Source organism: Panicum virgatum, chromosome 1K (assembly GCF_016808335.1).
Source record: "Panicum virgatum strain AP13 chromosome 1K, P.virgatum_v5, whole genome shotgun sequence".
Classification (NCBI taxonomy): domain Eukaryota; kingdom Viridiplantae; phylum Streptophyta; class Magnoliopsida; order Poales; family Poaceae; genus Panicum; species Panicum virgatum.
Genome location: NC_053136.1, coordinates 30,240,649 through 30,263,949, shown reverse-complemented (window position 1 = coordinate 30,263,949; position 23,301 = coordinate 30,240,649). Strand labels below are relative to the sequence as shown.

The window sequence follows — 23,301 nt, the reverse complement described above, 5'->3', positions numbered from 1 at the left end:
AGAATATAAGTAATGTGATCCTCCAAATATTCCACTCTTGGGTGAGCAAAAGAATTCTCGGGAGGATGAGAGAATCAAAGGTCACCGACCAAGAATTGAATTGGATGTATGCAGCATTAGTGAAGATGCAAGTGATTGATTCCACCTACATCATGGTTGAAAGGTGGATTTGTGAAGCATCATCTGGCACGGGAGAAGTTGGTTCGGGCTGTTATCTTACATTAATAGCCCGAGCCATGAATCCGGGGATAGCGGTGATCCAAAAATATTATGTCCCGGGAAAAGATATAGGGATTGAACATTTGAGGCAAGGCCATTATATCAGAGGGGATGAAAAGAAGGGATTCACTATTTCTGAAATTGATATTTCCCTCCCAGATCAAAGGCTTAAATTATTCGCAAGAGGAAGGACCGATTGGCGAGTTGAAAACATTGGAGCAAAAGTGAAGAAAACAAAAAGAGTAAGGTTGATTGAAGGAACATCGGAGTCGGCACAACAAGAAAATTTAGAAGTAAAGCTTCTACCACCAAGTTCCGCTTATTGGAGGAATGAATTTCAAGGTGCATCAAGTGGACAAGGAAACCCGCAAGGATGGACGAGTCAATGGGAAGGAAACCAAGATCAAGCATGGGGGCATGGTATGGCGGCGCCTCCACCGGTGTACCCGGCGCCCCCACCATTTAGCAACTATGGCTACCCACCCCCATCATACCAAGCAGAGATGCCCGACCCGTCATTTGGAGCACAATTTTTTGACCTCCCTCAACCAGAACAAGGAATGAGAATCATGGGTGGCTATGCAAGAAGAAACATGGAAGACATAGACGCCATCCGGAGGCACACAAGCCAACTAGAAGATGGAACCGTGGGAATTGCATATCAAATGGGACTTCTAGGCCTAGCGCCACCGGAACAATTTGATGGACGAGTATTTCAACAATATTATGACTAAGGATACAACGCAAGAGGCAATCAAGAAGAGTGATCGACGACAAGACCATGAATAAAATGCTCGTGTGGTTTGGATTTTTCTATTTCTTTTCATTTATTTTCAGCATGTGTGCAAGCTTGTGTGTGCGTAGCAATTTTCTGTTTTATTTTTTTCAGTATGTGTGCAATTTGCTTTCTTTTGCTTTCATCACCATGATAAATAAATGCATCACCCACGCTTTAATGTTATGGTTAGTAATGATGATAGAAAGTTTGTGCCATGTTAAAATATGATGATCGTTGCCGCCTTGTCGACTTTTTTGTGCTTGGTTTGTGCATGTTTAAACTAATGCTCTCCGTAACATGATCTGAAAAATTAATTAAATGCCGGCTAATTCAATTGTGGAGGTTATGATAAATTAAGACCAACATCTTTCTATTCTTGCTCTCTTAAGCTTGTCAAGGAAAATTTAATTCGGATTTAATTTTGAGATAACCTTATCAATGATATCTTTTGCAATTGCTCTACCCTTCTAAAAGCCTAAATGTTATATCAAGACAAACCATAGAGCAAGATTTCTTTTCAGGTGAATTAATTCAAGATTTATCTTCTTTGGTACGAGACTAAGAAGCTGACCATTCCGTATTTTTGTGTACCTCTCTTTTGCTAGCCATTCTATCCATGTATTGTGAGTTTCTATACCGGGAACATCGCAAACCTCGCTGGATATCCACCCGTAACCAAAAACATCTCTTTGTGAAACACCTCCTTGACCACAACCTATATATTGAGTATATATTATTATTTCGATGGCAAAACAATGGAATCAAGAGCAAAATTCAGTAAAACATAAGCTTGGGAAGCATCAAAGAGTTCGCAGCAGAAAAATCCGAAGAAGTGGCGGCCTACAGGCAGTAGGCCGGCCGGCCCAACACCCCTAGGCCAGCCGGCCTGGGCCTTTTCCTCCTCTGTTGGCTTCAATCTTTTACGAGGAGATGCCCCCATTGAATTCCAAAGTTGAGTCCAAAGAATTGATACGAGTTTTGTGCACTCACTCCATCAAATTATCATCATTTCATTGCTTGGGGACAAGCAAACATTCAAGCATGGGGGGGAGGTGGAGTAAGTGCATTGTGTTGCCAACGGTTCTGAGGAGCAAAAAGAAAGAAAAGAAAGCAAAAATAAAAAAAATGATAATGAAAAGCTCCTCGGTCCCGTTTGCTTCATTAAACTCCAAGTACTTTGAAGATTATTCTATACTCAATTATTCCAACCATGTGCAATCCGATAACAAGGACTTCAGTTGTGCCTTGGGATCAATCGTTGCCATTTGCACATGTCCACCATCTAAAGTGTGTGTTTCATTCTCTCCCTCTCCACAAAGAAATTATTTTTCAATGGTCTTTTTGATGAGTCTCGGTAAATCCATAAGAAGTATTTTTTGTTTTGATAATATCTTGATTATAATATCTTTTGTTAGGACTAACCTTTCCAGAGCTCCAGATAAAGCCTCACACATATATATGAGAGAAAGAAAGGAGAAAGTTCTAGCAAGTTTGAGAGACAAGATGAGCTGAAAGATTCCATGAGCAAATTGCAATGAGGTTTAAATTATTGATCTTGGTTTAGCATTATTTATGGAACTTACTTTCTTAATTCTGAGACTTGTTTAATTTTGAAAGCATGTGTTTAATAATTGCCCTGTTCCGCTAGGCGTGCGACTAGGCGCGATTCAGCGCGCTTAATCGGTAGGCGAGGCCCGTCGCCTCGATTAGAGGGGGTCGGCGGCGTCTGGGCGATAGGCGGCGCTGGGCGGGGCTAGGCGGCGCGGAGGCCCGATAGGCCCGAGCGTCGCGGGCCGCGAAATTTCGCGCCGCGCGCGAAGAAATCCCGACGCGGCCAAAAACGGAAGCCGCGGCCGAGCGTGCGGGAGGGATAAGAAGGAGACGAGCGTTTCCCGCCCGCCATTTGCTCCATCCGCCGGCGACGACAGCATCGACGAGGTCATCCCTGCCGGTCGTCACCCACTCCCCTGCTCCACCGCTCCCCCCGCAGGAAGGTCGTCACCCGCTCCCCTGCTCCACCAGTCGTCCCCAATGCCAGGCGCCGCGCTAGGAAGGTCATCCCCGCCGGCGCCCCGCCGGCCAACCCCCAAGGTCAGTCCCCTCCCCTACTCCTCCGTCTTCCCCCTCCCCTGGTCCTCCTCCCCTGCTCCTCTTCTTCTTCCCTCCCCTGCTCCTCCCCTGTTTCGACTGCTCTGAAGTCTGAATGACTGAATAAACATCTGAATGACTGAATGTGTAGCATACTAGCATCTCTGTTGTTCACTTGTTCTGCAGTATGACAATCTAAAAACTGAATGTGTTTCAATTTCCCTAGTATGCTCATGGATTGGAGGTGGCTGAAATGATTGAGATAAGTGACAACTTGTTGTTTCCTATTTTTTTCATGAACTGATGTCTATTGACTATTTAGTATTTACAAGATGTCAAAATGTGATGTAGGAGGAAGGAACATGCAAGATTAAGCCACCAAGGTATCAGGTATGTCTACTGACCCTATCTTTTTATTTACTGTAGCCTATATATATTCAGCATTTTTTGCTATATATACATAATATATTATATATATAAGTTGTATGGCAAAACGCCAAAACGCCTAGAAAAACGCCTAGGTGCGATTACTCCCGACTAGTCTCTAGGCTGAGGGTCATCGCCTAGATTGCGCCTAGCGCCTAGCGGAACAGGGAATAATTGTGGTGAAGCATTTAACTTGTATCTACCTTCCACATTGAAAAAGCTGGTTACAACTTGAACTATTAACTGTAAATTATTTTTGGGAGCATTGTGTTTTCTCGTGTATGATCAAGTGCAGGGATTGGACACCGAAAGGCAATACTGATTTTTATCAAAGACTTACTCGAGGAAGAGCAAGGTTTAAGCATGGGGGGAATGTTGGCGCTCCTTAAGTATCCATTTTATCCCTTGTTTAACTTTGATAATGGCATGAATTTAATATCAAAATCACTAACCATCCTAACCTCAGCCCGATTATTGGTCGTTTTCGTATTTGCACATATATTTTGGAGGTACTTCGTTTTTGCAGGTTTTTGACCAATTTTGGAGCAGGAAATGACGAGGCCCATGATCATGCAATATCACGAAGAAAGACGAAGGCCAAAGCCCAAGCAAAGGACCAAAGGCCATGACGACTAGAAGCCCGTTCATGCACATCCACCATCCAATGAAGCCCAAAGGACAAAGCCCACAGGATGAGATCGAGATACTTCGGGGCTAAGCAAAGCAAATAGAGATTTAAGGAAAGATTCCCCGTCCTATCCTTTCCCTCGAAGAAATCTCGAAGATAACGACGTCCAACGGGGTGCAATCGTGAAAGGTATAAACTCCAGAAGACTTGGGGAGAAAGGAGGACGCGAGGCAGCGAGAAAATGGGCCAGGCCGGCCGGCCTAGGCCCATTGAGCTGGCCAGCCCAGGCCCTTTTCGGGGAGTCTCGGTCTCCCCTTTCGACCTAGGGTTTCCTGAGGCTATTTAAAGACCCCTCCCCCAGGCTCACACAGAAGATCATTCGGGAGACGACGCCAAGAAGCAGAGAAGATAGAGGGACACCTCTCGGAGAGCCGAGGGTCGTGCTAGTTGTCTAGGAGCTTCCCTAGCCGACATGGGAGCCTTGCAAGGAAGACCACGTCGGAGTTCTGGAGCTAGGATCATCAAGATCAAGGTAGGGCCCCGATTGTGATCTTGTGATGTACAATCATTCATGGTGAAGTTACTTGTGATTCCGAATTTTTAGCGACCATGTTCTCTCTTTCGATTTCGTTCTTTTTTTGGGTTTGCTTCATCCTAGATCTATTATCGAGATAGATCGCTTAGCATGATCTTGTAGTCATGGTGGCTAGAGGTTCATGGCGGAACTACCAAAGGGGGTTCGACTTGCTTTAGGGTGCTTTCATCCAAAGGGGGGCGTCGTGACAGGGCGTTGCTTTAGTAGATGGGGTATCGAAGGATCGGATTGGAGATTTTGGGTTTAAAGATGCTTTTCATTGAGATTCACATCTGTCTTGCTTCACTACATCTGGCTTGAACTACAACATATGCATGATCTAGGTGATCTAGATTGGTTATCTCTAACTTTTTCTTACTACCTTCGGTGTTTGCTGTTTTTAGTAGATTAGATTCATTTTACATCATCTCAACACAAAGGATTCTCTATGTTAGTAGATTGTTTCTTGTATCTTTGGTTCCGTGGATTGATAATCCTTGGGGGAATACTCTAAGGGAAAAGCTACACGATCCCGTGCGCTTGCGGTATATAAATTGGGGCGCTAAGGAGCGTCAACAGTGTTACAATAGTTGGCCAGTGCCACTTCAGTAGATGGACACAATTGGTTATACTATGTTACTTATGGTATATTTCACTCAGAGACAGAAGAGAATTGGGTGTGGTTCATGCAGCAGTTACATAGAGCTGTAGGATCCCCACCTGGTTTGGCCATCTCAACTGATGCATGTAAAGGTTTGGAAACTGCTGTTAGTGTTGTCTTTACTGAAGCTGAACACAGAGAGTGCATGAGACACATGTATGGGAATTTCATGAAGCAATACCAAGGTGATGTTTTTACTGAGCACCAATATCCAGCAGTAAGAGCTTACACTGAATGGTTGTTCAAATGACACATTCAAAAGATATATGAAGTTGCCCTAGATGCTATCGAGTATCTTGAACAACATCACAATAGGTTGTGGTACATGTGTGCATTTTCAGAAGCAAGCAAATGTGATTATCTGACAAATAATATCTCAGAGAGTTTTAATAGCCAGATTAGACAATTGAAGGGCCTGCTGCTTCATGAGTTAGTTGATGGGATAAAAAATTTCATATTGGAGAAGAGATACCTTAGAAAGCAGATAGCAAATACGATGGTAGAAAGGATCTTCAAATGTGTTAAAGGAGCTGAATCAAGTAAGTAGCAACCTCAAGGTTGTTAAGGTTGCAAGAAGTGATGAAGACTGTGCAGAGGTTACTGTATTCGATGCCTATAACAAGACTAGAAGGCACTCAGTCGATCTGAAGAACCATAACTACTCTTGTAGAGTTTGGCAGGTAACTGGAAAACAATATCATCATGCACTTGCATGGATATTGTCTAATAGAGGTGTAGAGATCTCTGCATTTGTACATGATTACTACTCTGTGACTAAGTTCAAGGCAGCATATGAAGGCAGGGTAACTACAATGCCAAATAGGTTCCAGTGGCCTGTAGTTGATATGGGTTTCCAAGTGTGGACACCACTGCAGAAAAGAGCACCAGGCAGGCCAAAAGTCCAGAGAATTAGAGGAGCTCTTGAGAAAGGACCCAAACGAAAGGTTAGATGCAGCAGATGCAAAGGCTACGGACACTTTGCCAAGACTTGCAAGCTTGTAGAACCAGCAAAGCCAAGAGAAGATGTTGATGTACCAACACCAAGTAAGAGGTATGGCATTCTAGTTGATCTTACATAGTAAATTCCTTCAATGTTTCAAGTCATTCTAGCTGATAAATACATGTTTTGTAGGAAGAGGCAATCAAATGATGAAGGCACATCAACTCTACAAAAGAAGCCAGCCAAGAAGAAGACACCTAAGAAGAAAAATACTCTTAAGAAAAAGAAGACACCTAAGAAGAAGACTCCTAAGAAGAAGAAGCAAGCTCAAGCAGCAGCTGCTCCACCTCTTACAACAGTTAGAAGCATGAGGGATTGGTTGGGCATGTAGTTGATGTTGTATGAAGGGATGTGACCCAATTCTATGCTTTTGTGGTTGAAACTGATGTGAACCTGATGTGTTGAGACTGTCAACTTATGATCAACTCTATTAGTCTTTTCTTTTCATGATGTATTATAACTGGGTTAGTTAATGCTACTGTCAATCAATTGTGATGCTATTGTCAATCAGTTGTGTTATTTATCAACCTGTTCTACAATGCTACTTGTGAACATATTCTCAACGGATAATTGGAGATCAAATCACATGATACATGATGTACCCAGAAAATGGACATTCATTTCTTCTAGAATAGCAACATTCAAGTTTCACTTGCAAAACAAAGCCATAACTAGTCCAACTACAACACCCGCACAGATAGCTGCTACAACTGCATTGTTCACTACAAACACTTTTCCATGCCGCAATTGTTGCTTCAGCTCTACAATCCGGTGCATCAATTCTCCCATTTGTTGCTTCACTTCCCAATTCTGCAGCTTCAGCTCGTCACTTTCAGCTTGGCTTTGAACTACTCCACCTCTGTACACTTCATCTCTTGCAGCTTCATGTGCTTGGACCATTTGGAGTTCCTTCATTCTCCTTCCTTGCAAATAGTTCACATAATCAGCTTCCCATTAGTAGTAACCACAAGTTTCATCGTCCTGACACAAAGCGGATACAAAGCTAATAAAACATCAAGGCCCAAAATCCAACTCCAAGCTATCAATAGTGTGAATCACACTCACCGGATAGTTATTAGGACACTTGTAGAAGATCTTCCCGTACGATTCAGGTTTCTTGCTTCGAAGCTGCACAATTGGAACCCTACATTTAGGGCAATCAATCAGCGACAATGGCTCACCTTCACCCCTGCCCCTGCTCTTGCTAGCCGACAATGACGCGGACTTCATCAGACTTCCGGCGGGCCAGAACCCCGACATGTCCTCGTCACCACCAGATGCAGATCGCCGGTGCCCTCCGTCTCTCGCCGTCGTCTGCCGATCTAGGGTTCAGGGAAAGGGAGGGAGAGGGAGCAATGGGGGCGGCACCGGTTGGGTGCAGCCCGAGTCAAGTTAACCCGATGGGGCAATACGAAAGTACCCGGGTCTGCACGTGGGCCCAAGACCCTTTTAGCTGTACAAAGTGGCGCGAGTCAGTGTATTCGAGAATTGTAATGGCAACAGTCCAAATAGGTGAAGTTTAATGGTAGAACTCAGAACCTATATATTTATAATGGCACGAAACAAATTAACCTTTTTTTATATCCATAAGGACATGGATAGTCTGAATTGGACTACGCTGATACGGGCATGAATCTTCTAAATATGAATTCCAAGCTCAAACCAAACAATTCTATTCCGTCACTTTGCCTGTTAACTCGCTAACTATTAAATCATGCGAGCTTTGACTCGTGATATAGACCGTTCTATCGGGCTCGTTGTGGGGGTCTCTCCCGTTAAGCCGTAGATTCAGGGGATTGCAAAATTCTGCGCATCTCTTCTTCACGAACCTGCTTATCCCCTCCACCTCTCTTCCTCCCACATCTCCTCCCGCTACCCTCCACTCCTCTCTCTGCCTATAGCACAGCTCGCCGCCCTCCGCTTGCCACGTTGCTCGCCGAATTTGTCTGCTCGACCCTGAGTCCCTTTGCCTTGCTACGGCCAAGTCCTGATCCCCTCCTTGCCCGGTCTCCAATTCACTGGCTGCAACCACAGGAGATGTGGCCTCTCAAACCCTCACTCTCTGATCCTTTTCCATCCCCCTCTATTTTTGACATGGTCCTAGCTAGCGAGATCGCATTTGCCGAGGATCTCGTCACCTCGCCTCCACCTAGGCAGTGATAGATGAGCAACATGGCAAGATATGGCAACCGTCATACCTTGTTTTTTCCACAACATCCCAATGCTCCTAATCCTTAAATATTCCTATTCATTTTTACTATGTTGCTGCTATGAATATGTATTGAGCGTTGATGATCTAAATGATAAAGGAGGATTGTAAGAGAGAAATATATTTTTTTAGGAGGAGGAGGCAAATAATTGCTAGAGATCATTAACCCCGCCACACCTTCTCTATTTTTATTTGTCCTCCGCCACTGCACCCAAGCCTCCTCAGGCGGTCTTTTTCATAGTGCATGCAATTGGCTGCAGTTGTAGAAGCCGGCTGAAGCGGTGCTGCACTACGAGCTCACCTTTTCAGAAAAAAAATACTAGTATGACTATCCAAGAAAAAAATCTCAAAAATCAGTTGTACAAATTAAATTCTAATTGTATCATTCTATTTCTTTTAATAAGATTTTTTAAATAAGATCACATTTAAATATTTTTAATGATTTTAATTTTAACAATTTGATGGGAAGGTGGAACAATTTATTACAATAGTTGTTCCACCCAAAATTAGAAATTATTCTAAAATAAATAAAAATATTCCACCACTGGAATAAAAAATAAATTTGTTCAACTAAAAAATAGAAAATGATCAAAGAACAAAATAAGATGTTCTTGAGAACAAGATAAAATGTTGCAAAAAGATATTGTTTGAATGGGTGTTCGGCAACAAATAAAAGTGTTCAAGAAAATGTCGTTTGAATATAATTAGGTGAAATTCAGTTTTGAATTCATTTAGATAATGATCTTTTGAGCTATTGACTTTTTTATGTGCATAAAAATTGGGGCAACATCATTCTTATCTATGTTAGAGTAGGTGGGGGTTGCTAGTGAATGAAAAACGAAATAAAGAAAATTCAACCATTGAAAAAATAGCTAATCCTAATGGACTGTGCCTAAAACGACTTAGGTTTCCGAAAGGAGAACCCAACTCTCTGTATCATCGTGATAATCTCTAGATCAGTAGCTATCACATACATAACTCATTTCAATTACATATCACAAACATATCTCACGTTAAAGTCATTACATGAGTTTATTTGATTACATAATCCAATTTTTCTATAATTTGATCAAACTTAATAATTTGATTTAGAACAAACTACAATTAGGACGGATGGAGTTATTGAAACTATCATCATTTTATCGAAGCGTAACACTTTCTAGCGATATATTACCAAACTACTTTCACAAACATCCTAGGCTTCATCATAAATAATAAGATATCATAATAAATATACTCCAAAAAAAGAGAGTAACGAACAGTATTGTAAGCTGGTATTTCTAGGAGTTATACCAAATTTTATTTGTTTTATAAAAGTAGGATTATCTTTTTTCAAAAATAGAGTAACAAAATATCACTTCTTTTGTTGTGGTTTGTTTTATCAATACAAGTTCTTCAAGAATAATTTAAATTTAGTTATATTTGAATAAATTTTATAAATAAGATGAGTTGTTAAAATTATGATTAAAAAAGGTTAAACGATTAGGTAAGAGGCGTCACACCCACACATCGGACATGCAACTGTCCCCCTCGAGCAACCTCTCGTCACCGTGCTTTTTTATTAGGATACCCAAATATCCTTGTAACTAACGCAATGAAAGTGAGCATACTTTTTTAGCCTTTTTGGAATTTTGATTAACTATTATTTCAATTATTAATAATTTCGTGGTAGTTTACTATTTTATTTCACTTTACTATAATTATTCTTTTATCTTTTTAAATCTCTCTTTTTTTAAAAAAAAGAAATAGATTCAGTTTGGTGCATCTTCGTCTTGCCCGATCTCCCATTTTGCTCTCTCCACTCCCATTCCCGGTCCGGATCCGTTCCCGTCATTCACCGCCGCCACACTGACAGCCCTCTCCGGCTCTCCCCCTCACGGCTCAGGTCCTCAGGCTCATCTCTGTTTCCTTCAACCTTCCCCTTCTCTCCGACTCTCCTGCCTTGGTCTTCCTTCCCTGGCGGCGACGACTGGGCGAGCGGCGGCGCCACTCGCCACGTCTTCGCCCACCCCTTTGCCGGCGACGAGCATCTACCAGGTATGCTCGCCCCTTCTCTTTCCTTCTGCTGTGCGAGACGGAGCATCCCAAACCCTAACAAAACTATTTGTATTCGGATCTGATCCAGTCACAATATATTACCTACTAACTTCGGTTTCGTTTGCAAAATTTATCGGTACACCCATGTCCTATGCTGGGTCCGCCCCTGACTTAGTCCTCACCTTGACAGGCCTAGTACGCTAGTAAGTTAGTAACCAGACATTTACTTTGTTCTTATTCTTGTGGTAACTTTGGGTGCGATGGCCACACCTTGCCTAGCTCACACAGGCAAAGCCTTAAGCAAAAGCTATTATTTTTTTATAATAATAAAAGCAAGAGCTATTATTTGGTTGCTCAGTGTAGCAGCACATTTAAAACACACTATCTTTCATGTAACCGCTTGCCTGCCATTCTGTTCAACTTGATGGTCTTGTCCTTAAAAGCCCTAAATATCGGCATTCTTTTGTGACTTCTTCGAGTATTGTTACTGTAAGCTCTGTGTCGCTGTGTGTTTGTTTGTCACATTTTGTTTTTGGAGAAATCTTTGATGCAGGAGATATGCTGCAGTCATCTTCTCCCTGCCTCAGATTTATGCCCTTGCCGCTTGCCCAGCTTATACTGTGATGGCTTATACTTCTACTTCATACATTCCTACCCTGCTGAACAGAAATGGGGGATGCATGTTTCTCAACGCAGCTCATCGACGGAGATGGGGTCTTCAATGTTTCTGGATTGGATAATTTCATGAAGGAAGTTAAATTGGGTGAATGCGGGCTCTCATACGCTGTTGTATCAATAATGGGTCCGCAAAGTAGTGGTATGAGGTTTCTCCTTTTCTCGTTCTTTCCATACTGTTTAGTGAACACTTTCTCTTATCTGATTACATTGTTCATTGTTGACTCCAACCTTTTTTTTCAGGGAAGAGTACACTTTTGAATCATCTTTTTGGCACCAATTTTAGGGAGATGGATGCTTTCAAAGGAAGGCATGCTTCTATTATTTTATATTTCTGTGTCTTTGCTTAGCACAAACTTCCTGGTTTTCATGGAGCCTATTCTTGTCTAACTTTGGTAGCATTTGAAATTTTCAGGTCACAAACTACCAAAGGTATATGGTTAGCAAAGGCCCAAAACATTGAACCATGCACCCTTGTAATGGATTTGGAAGGAACTGATGGAAGAGAGAGGGGGGAGGTAATGAAGATGAAGATACTGAGAATTATGATTGGGTGGGTGGGGGGTGATTTGAACCAATGTACTGAAACTTGGTAACATTTATCACTTGTCGTAGGACCTGTAGTGAGTAATGAGAATCACTTTTGATCTGGTTTCCTATCAGATTTTATATACACAAATGAATGTCATATAACTTAGAACGTAATGCATCTGTGTGGATGTTTATAGCCTTTAAATTGAGAATTACGAACAATAGATGTAGGAATGATCAATACAGAAGTAGTAGCACAGTTGTTAAGCTCTAATGGGCAGAGCTGCCGAATTGTATTCTTGTGTCAATAACCCTTCTAACCTGCCTTTCATTTCTCTGGGTAATAACTAGGGTGGGTACCAGCAAAAGTAACTTGCTGATTATTTGTGCTACCAGGCCTGTTTTAAGAACATTAATTCAAGACTTTGCTAGCAGTGCCACATAAACTGCATGCTTAAAGTCATTTGGGCATCTCCAATAAGCCATCCTATACTCACCTTCGTATCCAGTGCTAAGCCTGCAATGCCTTCCTCATTGATTTGAGCTTATCTTATTTTAATTTTATTATGGAAGGACTCCTGCTTATTAAGATAAGCCAAACAATGTGTTGCCTCTTGCATCGTTTGTTATGGTAGTAGGACTGTAATTATAAGAAGGCACAGGATAAAGGTTTTCTGTTCATGCGGCACTGTAGTGCGTGAACATTGCTTGGATTAGTTGTTTTATTAGGATAGAGATAAGTTAGATTCATACAGTTGGGATATTTGCTTAGGGGTCAAGTTAGTCGTCTCTATAAAAGATACCCTCTTATCAGTTCAGGTCAAACAAGAATGTAAACCCTACATAATTCAGAGCCTCCAAGGGTGGGTGAACTGGTTTATCTTGCCCAGTTCTATCTACCATATCATCCTTGCTTCAGCTTATTGGTGAACAAGCTGCAGCTGAAATTGGCTCGTACTGAACCATCATATTGCCCATTGATGTCAGGGTTAACGACTGCTGTTAGATTTTGTGTTGCAAAAATTTACTCATTGTGGCATTGTGCCTGTATAACCTGTACTTCATCTATTTGATGTCAGGATGACACAGCCTTTGAGAAGCAAAGCGCATTGTTTGCTTTGGCTGTTTCAGATATTGTGCTTATCAATATGTAAGTTCTGCTAAGTGATGAGAGTTGGACCTATTATTTAATTGTACAATTGAACAATTATTTTTTTCCTCCTTCCATAGGTGGTGCCATGACATTGGCAGGGAACAGGCTGCAAACAAGCCTCTTTTGAAGACCGTTTTCCAGGTTACTTTGTTGAAACGGATCTCTTAATTTTAATATCTTATTATCTATTACCCTTTGGTGGTATACTAGGCATTACATATCCTCAGGAATTGTATCTCTATGTAGGTCATGATGAGGTTGTTCAGTCCTCGTAAAACAACGTTGTTATTTGTAATTCGTGACAAATCGAAGGTTAGTGTTTGATACTGCTCCTGTTAGGCTACTTAAAACTACGATAAGTTGCTGATCAACTGTTAACTTTCTTAGTTTTTCCCTATCCAATATAGTTATGTATACATAAACTAATGTCTGCTATTTTTGGTTTAAAACAGACACCCCTGGAAAATCTTGAACCTATTCTAAGGGAAGATATTCAGAAGGTATTCTCTTAGTTGATTATCTTTCATGTGTTGTGGCCAGTGGCGGACCCAGGGTTCGAATGGAGCCCGGGCAAATCACAAGGCAATTGTTTCTTCTTATCTCCAATCTATGATACGCGGATACTTCGCAAAACTCATGTACCGGTATCGGATACCCGTACTCCACGGATACTCCCGGATACGTATCCCGTAAGTATCGGACTATTTAGGTATTTTCAAAAAATAAAAATAAATCGGATACTCGTGGGATACCTGTGGATACCTGTCCGATACCTTCAAACCCTAACAACACCACTCAATCGCTTCGTATAAAGGTCCTCCGTTCAGCTGTGCCACCCTCTCATCCCCACTCGCGCAGCCGCAGGCCCGCAGCACCCTCGCACGGCTCCCTTGCTGTCACCGCCGCTCGGCCACCCGCCCACGCCTCCTTCTGGTCCTTCCCCGCTGCTCATCGCTCCCTTGCCGTCACCGCCGCCCGGCCACCCGCCCGTGCCTCCTCCTGCTCCTTCCCCACCGCTCGTCGCTCCCTTGCCGTCACCTCCGCCCGCCCACCCGTCCGTGCCTCCTACTGCTCCAGCGGCTGCGCGGCCTGTCCAGACAGAGGCCTGCACATCTGTTAAAGCACTATTTAGGGTGGTGCTGCGCTGCTGGAGCTCGCCGCTGGCGGGCCACCACGGCCGCCGGAGCGCGCCTCTGGACGGCCCGCGTGGCCGCTAGAGAGGGAGAGGATGAGCCGCGGCCTCTGGAGAGGAAGAGGAGCCACGGCCGCCGGAGTTGGCCGCTACACAAAGAAAGAGAGAGAGTGCCGGAGGTTGGAGAAGAAGACGACCGACATCCATTCGTGGAACAGACGAACATGTAAGATAATGTTGATTCTTTTTTCCTTTGCCCCTTCCCTTTTCTAATAATTATAGAACATATGAATATATGAGTTTATGACGCATTATAGTCCTTGGAACTTCTATTTTCTCACATTCTAGTTCCTGAAACTTTTATTTATTTTTATTTTATATATATATTGGCGTATCCCCGTATCCTTATTTTTGGAAAAATGGCGTATCGGAGTATCCCCGTATCGTGTACCGGTATCCGTATCCGCGTATCCGGGCAACATAGTCTCCAATTGAACTGACAAACTATAGATTTGATTGCGAGCAACTTACAATTGTTGCACCAGAGCCCAGGCAGGTGCCCAGGGTCGCTGGGCCCTGGGCCCGCCGCTGGTTGTGGTTGATGTTTTATTGTATTTTTGGTGTGGTCAGCTGTTTTAATTTTGATGCAGATATGGGATGCTGTTCCTAAACCCCATGCCCATAAAGAAACTCCGCTAAGTGAATTCTTCAACGTAAACTTCTTAACCTAGTCCTTGTTCTTGTTGTGGTTTATGGTGGATTTACTCAATGTCAATTCCACATCCAGGTAGAAGTTGTGGCTCTATCCAGTTATGAGGAAAAAGAAGAGTTGTTCAAAGAGCAGGTTGTTGTAAATACAATGTAAATTACTAAATACATGCTTACTGCTGATGTCCCAATGATTATGCTTAATATTAAATTACATTTTCTGAAGGTTTCCCATTTAAGAGCTAGATTTCAGCATTCTATTGCTCCTGGTGGACTTGCTGGAGATCGCCGTGGTGTTGTGCCAGCTTCAGGTTTTTCTTTTAGTTCACAACAATTTTGGAAGATCATTAAGGAGAACAAAGACCTTGATCTACCTGCTCATAAAGTGAGTACCCTCAACTATTTATTTATTTGAGCTAGCAGCATCTTGTATATTGACATATCCTTCTATGATCGGTTCAGGTTATGGTGGCTACTGTGCGTTGTGAGGAAATTGGTAATGAGAAAGTTGCCAGTTTTACAGCTGATGAGGTGATTATAGACTTAAAAGTGCATATTGTGCTTGATACATGGTATATGGAACTTTTGATTCACCAACTGATGCTAATATATTTTTATATGTAAAGGAATGGCAACAATTTGAGGAGGCCATTCAACATGACTATGTACCTGGGTTTGGGAAGAAACTCAGCAGCATTCTTGATAGATGTTTATCAGAGTGAGTTCTTTAGTCTTTATGAGTAATCTTTTCTCTTATTCTTTTTGTGGTATTGCTAAAGTCAGAAAACATGCATGGCTGGCTCCTGCTATTTACCAGTCAGACTGGCTGGTGATTGGATCTTGAACAGAACACTGTCAGTCTGTTCTTATTGAGATAGGCCAATTCTAGCCACTCTATCCAAGAGAGGTGTCTCATAGGTTCTCGGTTGGACTACAGGATGTTTGCTGATTACTGCAAAATAGCAGAGTCCATAACCTGGTTTAGGACCCTGTCTATTCCTAATGAACTTCTCATGGCAATCTTGTTGGGTGTTGGCATAGGAACAAAACATTCTGTAAAGCATATATTTTTCTTATTGATGAATTACTTAGTTTATCATCTAAAAGAAATGCAATGTTTATTTCTTGTCATACATTGCGAGTACTATCTGTAAAAGAGACAGCAGCTTGAAGATTTACTTCGTTGGTTGAAGGTATGACATGGAGGCTATTTATTTTGACGAAGGTGTCAGAACCTCAAAAAGACAGCAACTTGAGTCTAAACTCTTGCAGGTTGTCCCTCCCTCCCTTGCATAGTGTTACAGACACTTGATACATTGCCTCAAATTATATATGCGCCTCACTTCACTTCCTCATATTTACTCCCATTTATATATGTCCTCACTATCTAACATTTACTATCTGTAGTGTATATAAATGTGTGTTGTTTTGGACATGGCAGACTCCAAGAGGCAACTCGCTAATACTTTCTATCACAATATGTTGGTTAAAAGTATGAGATACAGTATGATGGAAGTATTTTTTTTGTTGATGGACATTAGTATTGCTTTCATATTTGTAGCCAAATTTTAAATTTAACAGATTCTTACCCAAAATGGCATATATACACCGAAGGAACGAGCAACAGTTGATGCAAGTATTTACGGTGTAGAGCATGAATTAGTCCATATACGTACGCCACACTAGTTACCTGGAACTGAATGTAAAATCAAATATTGATCCCATTTCCTGTGTACTGATTGCCTTATTATTTTGAACCGATTAGTATAAAGAGTGAAGGTATTTTACCATTTAAACCTAAGTCAAGTCTGAGAGCGTTCTCGTATTCATTTTCTGCCATCACTTGTTATTTCTCAATGGATTTTCTTGCTTGATTTTAACTGAGCTTGGATCACTAATTTAGTCTGATGTGCTTCTTATTTTGTTGCTCTAAAACATTATTTTGGATGACTTCATTCCTAAACACATGCCTATTTCATCTCCTATAGCTTGTCAATCCTGCGTACCAATTGCTTCTGGGTCACTTACGGACTAGAACTTTGGAAGCATTTAAGGAGTCCTTTGACAAGGCCCTAACGAAGGAGGGATTTGCTGCTGCTGCTGCTCGTAACTGTATGCAGACTTTCTTAGAACAGTTCGATAAAGGATCTGAAGGTATGGGTTTCAGGAATGCTATCTATTCACTTCCTCAGTTTCTTTAGCCTACCCCAACTTTCTTGGGACCTGTTTTGATTTTTTTTTATGGTTTCTTCAGAAAGTTTATTTTGATCACCTGTCAGTTGGCTCTGGGTTGTGGTGGGAGCATTAATTTGGGCTCTGATTTGATGTTTAGGTATAACTTTATAATCCAGTCAGCCACTTTTTAGGATAGAAGGATACAACTTACAGTTCAAGAGTCCACAACCATAATTTGAGCAGACTAATTTTCTAGAAGTAATATGTATTATAATGCTGTCATCAACGGAGAGCTAACAATTTAGCAGTATAAAGTACTTGCTGCATATTTTCCTGTTCTCCATTTCAGTATGGAAATTTTGACAAATTGGCAGGTATGTTTCTGGTTCTGCTGGTGAATCTACCAGCCAGTTGAAGAGTAAAAAGGACCTGTAGATAGGCTTCCGATGAAACAATGTGTATCTGCTGTTGGTGTTTAAGTTTTCAAAACTAATAGTGATATTATTGACTGCCTGCAATATTTTTTGGACACAAACTTTTGAGTAAGTCTTATTCTAGATAATGTTATGTTTTAGTTTACAACCCACTCCTTTTCTACCTAAAGTCCTAAACATATGTCTTGTTACATATGAGCTTTCTCTTTGACAGATGCTGCTATTCAACAAGTGAAATGGGATCCCTCAAAAGTTAAGGATAAGCTTAAGCGTGACATGGAGGCACATGTGGCTTCAGTTCGTAACGCAAAATTATCTGAACTTTGTGCCAAATATGAGGTTGCTGGCATCTTCGAAATCATCTGTTTATGTCATAGCCAGAACATAGAATCCTTATCTAATCATAGAATGTTGTTTCAGGCACAACTTACCAAAGCTCTGGCAGAACCTGTTGAAGCTCTGCTAGATTCAGCCAGTGAAGATACCTGGCCGGCCATCAGAAAGCTTCTTCAACGTGAGACAAAAGCTGTTGTTTCAGGTCTTGAATCTGCTCTTTCAGCTTTTGAACTTGATGAAGCATCTGAGAAAGATTTGCTTGCGAAATTGGAGAACCATGGAAGAAGCGTTGTTGAATCAAAGGCAAAGGAAGAGGCTGGAAGGGTTTTGATTCGCATGAAGGACAGGTGAGGTCACTGCATATCTGCAACAGGTTGAGACAATCTTCTGTATGAAGACTAAATTGAATTTTTGTTCTTGCAGGTTCTCAACGTTATTCAGTCGTGATGCTGACTCAATGCCAAGGGTGTGGACAGGGAAGGAAGATATAAAAGCTATTACCAAAACTGCACGTTCAGCTGTATGTCAAATGTCACTACTATATTTGAAACATAAATGAATTGTTATAATAACTCAAAAATTATTCACATTTTACTACAGTCCATGAAATTGCTGGCTACACTGGCTGCAATTCGGTTGGATGAGGATGTTGACAACATAGAAAACACTCTCTCCCTTGCTCTTGTTGATACGGCAAGACCTGGGACTACCGATAGAAGTATCCAATCGTTCGATCCACTTGCCTCCAGCTCGTGGGAGAGGGTAAGGAATATGCCACATTTATGCTCCTCTGCTGAAGGCCTGAAGCAAATCTCTAGCGCTTAATATCTTCTTTAAGCACATATATGTTTGGGTGCTGCTAAAGGAATGTCATTAATGTGCAGGTTCCTGAGGACAAAACTTTAATCAGCCCTGTCCAGTGCAAGTCTTTGTGGAGGCAATTTAAGGCTGAAACAGAGTATACAGTCACTCAGGCCATAGCTGCTCAGGTATCTCACAATATCGATTTATACATGTGCTCATTATGTGCTACAAAAAACTGTGGTGCCTCACATCTCAAAGTCCTTTATTTTGTTTGTTGTCCTCTGGAAATATTGACTGTCATCTTAATTTCATTATTGTATATGTAAAAAAATCTAGATACTAAACATGTACTGTTTCATTCATCAGGAAGCGAATAAGAGGAACAACAACTGGTTGCCACCTCCATGGGCACTCGCCGCAATGGCTATTCTTGGATTTAATGAGTTTATGACATTGCTGAAGTATTCTTTTTCTGTTTGCAGAATCATACATTGATTCTTATTAAAGTATTTACAATTTTGATCTGACTTACTTTTACTTGGATAACAGGAATCCACTGTACCTGGGTGTCATATTTGTTGTCTTCCTTGTTGGGAAGGCTTTTTGGGTACAATTAGACATTGCCACTGAATTCCAAAATGGATTTGTGAGTATTCAAATCATTTCTACTGTTCTATTATTTGGGCTCCTAATTTTTTGTAAACTGATATTCTTGTAATGTTAACAGCTTCCGGCCCTCCTTTCACTGTCAACAAAATTTGTCCCCACAATAATGAACATCTTGAAGAGATTAGCAGACGAGGGGCAGAGACCTGCTGCCCCCGAAAGGCAAAGAGAGATGGAACTCCAACCAACGAATCGTTCTTCATACAGCAATGTGACGTCTGCAGGGTCGTCCAGCGTAACCACAACAGAGAATGGACCCGAATATTCAAGCCCGGTGGCAAAATGATTTTTCGGGTCTACCTTTTTGCTGAAAACCAACACTGCAGTTTGAGGCTGCACATGGCCTTGAACCTATGGAGGTTGAAACGCCTTCCGGATTTTGTGAGCTTTCCCTTCTCAAAATGATGTATGGAGATCCACATGGGGCTGTCCACCGTGGATGTTTGATGAATTTTGGGGCTGGGAGTTGTTTGTAACAACGTTGTATAATAACTTTGTTCCGTTTCACTGTAACATCATATGTGATGGGTTGTATATAAGTTCAGGGGCCAGAGGGTACACGGTAGCACATTCAAATGCTACAATGTTTATACTCGGTTCATAGTTGCTATGTAAATGTCTCGAAGCCGTCATCAGTTTGCTTTGTGAATGTATTAGAGGTTTTCTTCGATAACAGAAGAGTATGCAGACCTTTTGCATTTTAATGTTCCTAGTGCCCATGGTTTACATTAATTTCTCGTCCACGATTTATATCGCAAATGTCCAGAATGACAGCATTTTCTGGCAGAAGCATGCTGGAGTTTGAACTGTTGTGCTGACTCTCATTATCATTGGCCGTGAATTTTACACACGTAGTACAACAGAACTTATATTTTTTCCGTTTTCATTCACGATGTGATTCTGAATGTCCCGGGAATCTTCAGCGGTGGTGGCAGATTGCGGTATGGGACGCCAGCCGCCCCCGCTAGATATCCGAGGGTCAGGGGGCTATAGGCGCGGCGGTGCTTCAGCCACTCAGGCTAGTGCAGCGGCGGATCCGGTGGCAGAACTCAGAAGCCGCCGGAGACAAAGAAGGTGGGCGACGGTGGGTTGTGGGCTGCTGGGGGCTTTCCGCGAAGGCTCATCTCCCTGCTGTGTGGGCTTTCCGTGAAGGCTCGTCTCCCCCCAGTCGCTGGAGACATGGAGATGTTTCGAGCTTGCCCACAGCCCACGGTACTCCTATTGCATTGATAATCTGCCCCATGTATCAAGCCCATAAGGGTAAAGGGGCTAATGCAGCTCTAGTAGGATGAAAGCGCATAATATATGTTTCATATCCTAATCCATATTTTTTTAATTTTATCGAGAGCGGATATTACATGAACGTGGTTAGAACAACTCAGCAAAACCTTCTACTTCAGGTCCCTACTTTATTGAGTAGGGACTCCTACTTTTTGGGTCCCTGATTTCTGCCATCAACTCCAGCAATAGCTCCTACAACCAAGTCCCTACTTTTTATTTTGACAAATAGAGCCCACCAGTCGGTGTCCAACTTTCTCTCGACTTGTGGGCCTACCCTCCTCTTTCCCAACGGCCCCACCATGCCACCAGAGCTCAGGGCGGCGACGAGGAGCACGGGCAGCGGCAATCGTGCTTGCCCAAGAATCAAGCCGCAAGCCCAAGAAATCGGAGCCTCAGCGGCGCACTTCCTCCTGCAGCCGCGCGGCTCGTGCAGGATCAGACGCCGTCGGGCGCGACGCGGACTGGGGGCGGGCAGCCCCTGTCCGGCGACGCGAAGGAGCAGGGGCGGGCGGCGCGGGTCCGGCCGAGGAGCAGAGGAGGGGCAAGCGGCGCCGGTCCAACGGCTGCGCGGAGGAGCGGGAGCGGGCGGCGCTTGTCCAGCGGCGCGGAGGAGCGGGGGTGGGCCGCGCAGGTCGAGCGGCGGCGCGGAGGAGCAGGGGCGGACGACTCTAGTCCGACGGCTGCGCAGAGGAGCGGGGGCGGGCGGCGCTTGTTCGGAGGCAAGGAGGAGCAGGGGCGGCGGCGCTGGTCCGGCAGAGGACCAGAGGAGGGGGCGGGCGACGTTGGTCCGGCTCCGGGGACGGATTCCGCTTAAGGATGGCAGCGGGGCGGGTTCGGGGCGGATATCCGCGTATTTCGGGTTTGCGGGTTTCAGGTTCGGGTTTTGATTTTCGCCCGTGGTTTTGCGGGTTCGGATACCCGAGATATTTCGGGTTTGGGGCGGGTTTTAGATTTTACCCACGGAGCTCCACTGGATCTCCAAAACAAACCAGCCCAATAAAAACCCACTAGCAACCCTAGGTATATAATCCCTTCTCTCCCTCAACCCTCATGACCTAACCACTCTCTCCTCTCACACCCATCCCTCCCGGCGGCTACCCACCCGACCCCACCCACCTGCCGCCCCCCGCACAGCCGCACGTAGGCGGGCGAGCGCCCGGAGGCCGCCGGCCGCCGCACCCCCCGCGGCCCGCCCTCCGGCCGCCGGACGGAGGCTGCTTGCGCGGCCGCACCCCGTCGGCCGCCGCACGGAGGGTGCTCGCGCGGCCGCGCCCCGCCTGCCGGCCGCCGCACGGAGGATGCTCGAACGGCCGCGCCCCGCCCGCCGCAGGCCGCATGGAGGTCGTGCCACTGTTGCTCGCACCCATTGCAGCGGCCTCCGACGAGCTACCTCACCGGCTGCGCCTCTTCAAGCCACGAATCAAGCATGCCAGCTCGGCCATGAGCGCCTTGTCTCCAGGAATCAAGCGGATCTGAAGCTACTACTGCATCTCAATCGGATCTGAAGCTACTACTGCATCTCAATCTCCTTGCCAGAATATTGTTGTTGCTTGTTTGTAAAAGAATTCGGGTTTCGGATTAACCGTTGGATTTCGGGTATCCGCGGGTTTGGTTTTGGGTATGAATTCTCACCCGAATTGAAGTTCGGGTCGGGTTCGGGTTTTAAGTTCGGGTTTCAATTTTTGGTGCCCAAACACTCCACCCGAATCGAACCCGACCCGTTGCCATCCTTAATTCCGCTCGAAGGACGAATAGGGGCCACCCCAGGGACCCGTGGGAGATGGGGCTGGGAGGAGAGATTTGAGTGCCTCCCTACTCTAGGGATTCGGATAGGGGTTCTGTTGGAGTGAGTTTTTTTCGTTGCTAGCCCCTACTTTAACTTGTTGGAGATGCCTCTTACCCATATGGAGTCTTTCAAATATCGAAGATGGTCGGTATAAGAGTAGAAGCAGACTAAAATATTTTGAATAGTCTTTTTTTCGGGTATATTTCAAATTGTTGCAGGAATTATGCTGATTATTAGTAATAAAAATTATATGTATTGCCATATTTCAACTAGATTTCATTATAAGGTAATGACTAGACTCAGTGGTCGGTTGCCCGTGACCGGATGAATACCGCACAGCCATGCCCGTCGCTCTCGTGACCGTGCTTGGGCGTAGCAGTCGCTCTCCACCCCATTGGCTGTTCATGGAATTATGGCCTCGTTTGGTTTTTCAGTTTAAATCATAAGTCCCATCACATTGCATGTTTACACACAAAATAGGGGTACTAAATATAGACTTATTATAAAACTAATTTCATAAGTCGTAACTTAATCATGAGATGAATCTATTAAGTCTAATTAGTACATAATTTGACCATTAATTGCTACAGTACCATCCACTAATCATGCATTAATTATACTTAATAGATTCGTCTAGAGTTCTAATCGGTGCAATTAATTTTTTATTAAGTTGGCGTCTGAACATTCGAATTGACCTCCGAATATTCGATGTGACGATAACTTAAAAAACCAAACGAAGCCCACGTGGGTCAAGGCCACTATGCACTGTTTACAGTAGTTTTTACTGTTCGCAGTTTTCTTTTACCGGACTCAAATACTATGCAGTGATATTTCTAACTACTTTCTGGACTTTGTTTCCTAAAATAAATATAATTTTGCAAGATCTGCTCTATAACTGGTTGTCTTTATTTTTTTTTATCTGAACCATAAACCGGTGAAACCTATACAAAACATCTAAGATCGGCGAATTATCAGACAAAATTATTGTGCAGCACTCACT

The 23,301-nt window shown here is 43.3% G+C and overlaps 1 protein-coding gene across 5 annotated transcripts; it reads left to right on the top strand.

The window, feature by feature from the left end:
• The first annotated feature begins 10,171 nt into the window (after positions 1-10,171).
• Positions 10,172-19,938, top strand: LOC120702242 (protein ROOT HAIR DEFECTIVE 3-like). 5 transcript variants are annotated; one of them, XM_039985976.1, is made up of 23 exons: positions 10,172-10,620; positions 11,288-11,437; positions 11,539-11,605; positions 11,711-11,813; positions 12,906-12,976; positions 13,057-13,120; positions 13,226-13,291; positions 13,432-13,479; positions 14,762-14,824; positions 14,899-14,955; positions 15,046-15,204; positions 15,282-15,350; positions 15,446-15,537; positions 16,013-16,091; positions 16,808-16,973; positions 17,643-17,767; positions 17,849-18,111; positions 18,188-18,284; positions 18,365-18,526; positions 18,649-18,753; positions 18,935-19,029; positions 19,118-19,214; positions 19,296-19,938. In XM_039985976.1, the coding sequence occupies exons 2-23, from the start codon at positions 11,290-11,292 to the stop codon at positions 19,518-19,520; spliced, it is 2,421 nt and encodes an 806-aa protein (XP_039841910.1). In that variant the 5' UTR covers positions 10,172-10,620; positions 11,288-11,289; the 3' UTR covers positions 19,521-19,938. The 5 variants fall into 5 exon arrangements, with proteins under 5 accessions (XP_039841910.1, XP_039841900.1, XP_039841904.1 ...); XM_039985966.1 differs by having other exon boundaries at positions 10,356-10,620; positions 19,289-19,938; XM_039985970.1 differs by having other exon boundaries at positions 10,483-10,620; positions 11,174-11,437; positions 19,289-19,938.
• Positions 19,939-23,301: the final 3,363 nt, after the last annotated feature.

Excerpts from the sequence above, each read along its gene's own strand:
- LOC120702242 (XM_039985966.1), top strand. The coding sequence starts at position 11,290 with ATGGGGGATGCATGTTTCTCAACGCAGCTCATCGACGGAGATGGGGTC. Across the intron at positions 11,814-12,905 it reads ATGGAAGAGAGAGGGGGGAG|GATGACACAGCCTTTGAGAA; the intron begins GTAATGAAGATG and ends ATTTGATGTCAG. Across the intron at positions 14,825-14,898 it reads CGCTAAGTGAATTCTTCAAC|GTAGAAGTTGTGGCTCTATC; the intron begins GTAAACTTCTTA and ends TTCCACATCCAG.